Source organism: Pimephales promelas, chromosome 2, assembly GCF_988280905.1.
Source record: "Pimephales promelas chromosome 2, fPimPro1.hap1.1, whole genome shotgun sequence".
Lineage (NCBI taxonomy): Eukaryota > Metazoa > Chordata > Actinopteri > Cypriniformes > Leuciscidae > Pimephales > Pimephales promelas.
Genome location: NC_142770.1, coordinates 37,002,201 through 37,009,106, shown reverse-complemented (window position 1 = coordinate 37,009,106; position 6,906 = coordinate 37,002,201). Strand labels below are relative to the sequence as shown.

Below are 6,906 nucleotides of genomic sequence, written 5' to 3'. Positions count from 1 at the left end.
GGTCAAGCGTCTAGACGCGTCAGGCGCGAATTTGACGCGCGATTCGCGTCCGGTGTGAACGTAGCACAACACTATGATCCGTCTAACTTCAGTTGAAACGTAAACATTGGAGAAAAAAGAATGTCAAAATGGCCGCTGACCCATGAACTATTGATTGACAGGTCATTTTAGCCAATCGGCGAGTGTTAGGGGTGTCTTCTAAACTCCAACAGCCAACGAGCGTGCCTGGTGAAGATCGGTACCTACCTCTCTTTGAGTGACAGTTTATCTATCCAGTTGCAATAGAGAATGAAATGACGCTATTTTCTGATAGCCAATGAATTTCTGAAAAGACTGAAATGCAGCTTTTGTGGGTGGAATCATTACATTAGAATCCGTGCGCAAAGCGAGAGTGCGCGCGTGTGCGTAAACACAACAATCATCACGTGACAGGCTGCGCCGCTAAACTGGATATCGCTCATATTTTTTTCTCCCCTCCGATCTCCGATCTAGCGTTCTGGGCCGGTATCGGCGCGATACCGATGCCGTGGATCGGATCGGGACATCCCTAATATATATATATATATATATATAGTGTGCATATAAATAAAATATTTTTTTTCGAACGACACAGGTTGAAAAGGGCATAAAATATATAAATACTATAAACACATATGCCATCTTTTATTGATTATTGACCCTAACTTTTTTAATTCCTGCCTTATTATGACAGTGACACTTGGAGAGAGACAAGCATCAAAGGGCCAGCAAAGGGCAGCAAAGAGGCAGCAAAGGGCCTCAGGCTGGAATCGAACCCACGCAGCTGCAGTAAGGACTCAGCCTGTATACATGGTATATACACTACCAGGTGAGCTACCTTATTTATTTTAGTAGGCTTCTCTCCGTTTCACCAAGAATCAAAGAAGCAAAAGTTCCAGTTATGAGTTGGGTTTTATCCATAAAGTCATTTAAATAAATGCTGTTTTATGTTTCAGGAAAACAAAGGTTGCACATAAAAATCACCATTTAACTGCTGAATGAATCATTAGAAATGGGGAACGCACCATCGGAAAGTAACATGGGCGACCGCCTGAGATGCTGCATCTGTAATAAAGTCCTGCCTCCGTGCACATCCTTTGATGATTACTACCAAAGTACTATTCATGGACGGCATGTGTATGTCTTCAATGGAGGTCAATACTACAGAGAAGTTGGCGTCGATAATATGTACAAGTGTGAATACTGCTTCAATAACCAAATCAAGGTAGAGAAGGAGAGACAGAGAGAGGAAGAGAGGAGAAGAGAAGAGGAGAGACAGAGGAGGGAAGAAGAGAGGAGAAGAGAAGAGGAGAGACAAAAACTGGATCAAAGACTGCAAGAATCTCAGCAACGAGCCAAAGAGCAGCATGAGAAACAGAGCAGCAACATTTCAGAAGTACATGAGTCCAAGCGAGATGTTCAGATGTGGCATCTGAATGAGTTTAAGGCTAAGTGTGAATCCGGCAGGGATGAGCTTCTAGAAATCCTCTCTAAGAAATGCAGAACCGCAGTTCCAGATCTCAGTTTGACTCAGCTGACAGCAGATCAGCAACAGGAGATCCTGTCAGTTCTGGACAAACTTCTGTTTGATGAATGGATCAGTGCTCCCCCATCCCTCAGCACTCTGGAGCACACTCAGGTGTTCATCACAGAGATATGTGCCCTGTCTCTGGAGATCCCAGAGGGAGTTCCCCTACAAAGCATCTCCAATCAGGTGCAGTCCCTGGTGGACTCCATCAGCCAATCAGCATGTGATGCTTTTGAGAGTCTCCTGCTGACTCAAGCCCTGTACCTGAACCTGGTGCACTTTTTCACTGACTATAGCAGCTCTGATACTGACGCAGTCCTCATTACCAAACAATGGGCTGGAGATAAGCTTTCCACTGAGAACCTCTTTCTTATCGAATTCCTGAGCACCCTCACATCGTCACTGCAGAATGTAGTGGGAAGAGCATCTGTGTTCATTTTAAAGATGGAAATCCAGTGCTTGAAGCTTCTCTTATCCACACTCACACAACTGAACGGTAAAGAAACCCACTCAGAATCCACTGAGATGCTCCTCAGACTTGTGCAAACAAACCAATGGACCCCAGCGGAGGCAGTGACTCTGTTGAAAGCACTGTCACAGAAACATGCAGAGGATGTTTCAATAACTGAAGTCCTTAAATTGCTGCAAGCATATGAGATATCACCAGAGTGGACGGGTGAATCCGGACAATCTCTCGTCCAGGCTCTGGAGTTTGCTGGCCATAAGAGATTCCTTCAGGATTTTCAAAAGACTCTCAGAAGGAAAGATGAGAGCAATCTACCTGCAGCTCTAGCAGAAGTAAAAATGTTATGGAATTTGGATGATTCTGTGATTGATATGATAAAAAACATTACCACTGCCGTCTTGCAGTACGCAGAAAATGCACCAAAAGATGCACCATATGTTAAAGATTCCTTTACACGTGATCCCTTGAATGCAGACGACCTACAGAAGTCTCTGTCCCAGCTCTGCAAAGCAGTCTTTGACACCAAAGGCTGGTGGCCCACAGTGAGGCAGATGCTGCGGTGGTGTGCGTTGGTGCTGACTGAGAAGAGTGGAGAGCTACAACTGGTTGGTGTGGAAGAAGACCCATGTGTCACAGCCATGTTTGCAGCCACACAAGTCTGCATGGGAAACAAACTGGACATTGTGCTGAGCGCTGATGTTCAGTCAGAGGAGCGAACTATGGAGTGGTCTGACTTCTACAAGCATCTTGGAATCTCTCTCAACACAAACATGAAGAAAACAAATGCATCATACAGGAAGGTCTATGAAGCAGACATTGTGTACGGTACCATCAGTCACTATGTCTCTGATTACTTTCAGTACGGCATTGAGGGGATGGGAACAGGGAACCCACTGCTTAGTCGTGGATTTATCATTGAACAACAAAGACTCAGTTCTTCCCATAATCTTGAACTTTCCAGGCTCAAGGACAATGATTCCCTGATGTTCGCTACAGAGCTCCTGCAAAGCCTTATGGGTAAATTTAAGAGTAAGGATATGGAACTGATACATGTGTTTACTAAGGCTCTTTTTCAGGTGCTCCACACCAACCTAAACAATGACACAAACACTGGCAATAAAATCATCACCATCTCACAGAAAGTTACTGGAAAGGAACTTCTTTCTAATGAGGTTTTTGTTCTGACCTTTCTTGAGAATCTCCTGAGAGTGGTTACTAGAGAAACAGAAGCTAAGAAAAACAGGACATCTCCTGCAGCCAAATGGTGTTTGGAGATTTTATTTGACTGTTCCAAGTTCAAAGAATCAAAAGCACAAACCAACGAACTCTTCCAGATGGTTTCAAACCTTAGATTTTGGTCCCCTGTAGAGGCCTTAAACCTCCTTGGAGCATTAACTGACCACCATCATGATGAAGACTGCGTTTCCATGATGAAGATCTTGCACTTGATGGCAACATATCAGGTGTCTTCCACATGGACAGATGAGAACCACCAATCTCTCCTTAAACTCTTAGAGTCAAAAAGAACTGAGAATCTGATCCAACATTTAGAAAAGAGTCTGAGAGATGAGAAAACAAAAACTCTTGACACTCTGTTTGATGAAATACGGCAGATGAAAGAGATCGATGAACAAACACTGAGTAAATCATACAGTGTAGTAACTCATGTAACAAACCTGATCAAAACCGGTATAATTAAAAACCACACAGATGTACAGCGAGCTAGGAATCTGAGTCACAGCACCGACACAGAAGACCTTCAGGAGTTCCTGGCAGTCTTATGCAATGCTGTAAACCTGTGCCAGGCTGGAAGGAAGTGGTGGCCCAGAGCCACCCAAATGATCAGCTGGTGCCTCTTGGCCTTGTCTGACACTGGGATTCTCCTAGAGATGGGCACTGGAGAAGGGAAGTCTTGTGTCATAGCAATGTTCGCAGTACTGCGTGCTCTTAGGGGTGAAAAAGTAGATGTGGTGTCCAGCTCTTCAGTGTTATGTCAAAGAGATGCAGAAGAATGGACCAACTTCTACAAGTTCTTTGGCCTGACAGCTGACACAAACACAAATAAAACCCAAGATAAAGATAGAAAAGAATGCTACCAGAAGGATGTGGTCTATGGCACTATCGAAGCCTTCGCTGCAGATCACCTTCGCCAGATATTTGAGATGAAGAATGTGAGGCCTGATCGCAGCTATCAGTGCATCATCATCGATGAAGTGGACTCCCTGCTGCTGGATCAGGGGGTGCAGCTGACCTACCTGTCCAGCCCCATGGTCTGCATGCAGCACCTGAATATCATCCTGGCCATGATCTGGGGCCACGTCAGCCAGTATGGCTTTCTGTCTGCAGGAGACCAGACATTTGTACGGGGTCCTCCTGCTTCATTCTACAGGGCCATCTTTGACTCAATGGAGACAGAAGAAACTGAAATTAATGATCCAATGGACATTTTACGTATCGCGGAAGAAACCAACACTGTGCCAAGTGGATTTACAGAGGATATCTACAAAAGTGAAGAGGATAAACAAACAATAAATAAACTTCTGAGGAAACTGAAAACTGTGAGTCAGGATGCTGTGGTAGATTTTTTCCAAGAAATTGAAGACTATGTCCCTTATGGTTTCACTGTTTACACTTTAGACGACAAGGGATTGCTCAGTCTTAGAAAGCACAGCCCGTACAACAACCAGGACATTCCTGAGCTTAAATTTCTTGTCTTGGAGGAAGGCTTGTGTTGTGCTCTCTATGATTCAGAAGATATTCTCATCAAGCCCATTGCAGAATTAATCTTAGAGAAGATTCAGTACACCCCATGTACAAACAATGAAGGCAAAATCAGCATTCCTGGATTCTTGAAGAATCTGGTGGAGAAGAAAGTGTCAGTGTGGGTTCAGAATGCCTTTCTGGCAATGCTACTGAAGGAAGGACAGGAATATGTTGTAGAAACTGACAACATCTGTCCAGTGGATTTCAGGTCAACTGGTATAACAGAACTGAATAAGAAATGGGGGGATGGTCTGCAGCAGTTTGTTGAGATTAAACACCAAATCAAACTGAGCACAATTTCAACAGTGACAAACTACGTGTCTAACATCTCCTTTTTTGAAAAATACCATGGGAAAATATTTGGAACAACAGGGACACTTGGGAGCAAAGCAGACATTCTGTTTTTACGGGAACTATATCCAAATCTCTCTGCCTGCAAAATACCTACATTCAACAGGAAGAAGTTATTTGAGGTCAGTGGTACTCTGAAGACCTCAGCTGAAGAGTGGAAATCTGAAATAAAACACGTGGTTATGGCTCAGATTTCCCCAAAATCATACAGAGATGGAAGAGCAGCCCTGGTGATCTGTGAAACTATCAACAACGCCAAAGAGATCTACGAAGATCTGAAAAGCAGCATCCCGGGTGAGATCATTCTCTATTGCCGCAGCGACAAAGACAGTTTGAGGAAAATTGAAAAGGAACTGCGACCTGGTGATGTCATTGTTGCCACAAACCTTGCCGGACGTGGCACAGACATAAAAGTATCCAAACGGGTGAACAACAATGGAGGATTATTTGTGATCCTCTCCTTCCTCTCTGAGAACACAAGAGTGGAACTCCAGGCTTTTGGTCGAACTGCTCGCAAAGGTGATCCTGGATCTGCTCAAATAATTGCGTCCACTGAACACCAGTCTTTCAAGACAGTGTCTTCTCTGGAGGAAGCTAAGAGCACAAGGGATAGACTTGCAGCAGAAAATATAAATCACATGATGAACGAGGTCAGTGAGTTGAAACTGCGAGAGGACCTGTTTTCAGAGTACTGCAAAACTCTTGAAGATGTTTATAATAAGACAGATGGAGATGAAAAAAGAGCTGTTGTTGCCATCATGAATGAGTTCTGGGGGATATGGTTACAAACTAAATCTGAAGAAATTGACCAGTTGAAGAGAAATGAATTGCAAACTAGCTTGAAAGCTGATTTGTCAATGGCACAAAGTCAGTCTCAAAGTCAGACTTCACCGTGTTCCAGCATTTATCACTACATCACATTTGGAAATGTCGCGCTGAGTCAAAAACAATGGGACGTCAGCGCCAGGCTATTTGAGAAAGCCATGTATCAAGATGAAAGCTGGGCATCCATAGCTTTTTACAGTCATGCGTACTGCACTATAAAGCAGCAGAAAGCAGATTACCTGACTAAGGCCAGAGATGACCTAAAGAAGGCACAGGAGTTTCTGAAGTATCTCAGTGAACAATCCATGGTCTGTCTGCAGTTTGTAAAAATGTCCTCTGCACACTTAACCAACAGTAACCCAACCAGCCTCGAGAAACAGTTAACAACCAAGTGCAGCATGTTGAGATACTTCGACAAAAACATCAGTGAGGCCATCAAGAAGCTGGATGAGATCAAAGAAAGAGGGAGGGATGCAATTGTCAAAAAATTGCCAATGTTCTCCCTGGTGTCGAGTGCCGATGAAGACCTCCAAGTGGAAGCCGACAACCTCTACAATCAAGGTCTGAAATATGTATTTTCTGTGGAAGAGAAGCCTCGTTTCTCATGGGAAGGTCTGCTGGTGTTCTGTCTTGGAATTGTACAGATTATTGGAGGAGCATTGCTCACTGCATTTACATTTGGGACATTAGCTCAAGTTGGCATGGGACTCATCACTGAAGGAATATCAGACTGCATCTCTGGCATTGAGGCCATGGTGACTGGAGAATTCAGCTGGCAATCATGGGCTATAGAAAAAGCCATTTCTATAGGTGTGTCTCTCATTGGATTTGGAGTTGGAAAGCTTATTGCAAAGGGCTTCAAAGCTTCTAAAATATCGATTAAGGTATTCTGCAAAGAGCTGAAGGCGATGCCAAAGATTATCACCAGAGAGGCTAAAGATGGTTTAAGTGTTGT

At 43.9% G+C, this 6,906-nt stretch overlaps 1 protein-coding gene across 1 annotated transcript in view; it reads left to right on the top strand.

The window, feature by feature from the left end:
* Positions 1 to 1,030: 1,030 nt before the first annotated feature.
* The window catches only part of LOC120476339 (uncharacterized), a 5,977-nt gene continuing 101 nt past the window's right edge, over positions 1,031 to 6,906 (top strand). Inside the window, exon 1 of the mRNA XM_039667333.2 lies at positions 1,031 to 6,904. Coding sequence (XP_039523267.2) covers positions 1,031 to 6,904 — 5,874 coding nt within the window. The remainder of the gene's footprint in view (positions 6,905 to 6,906) is intronic.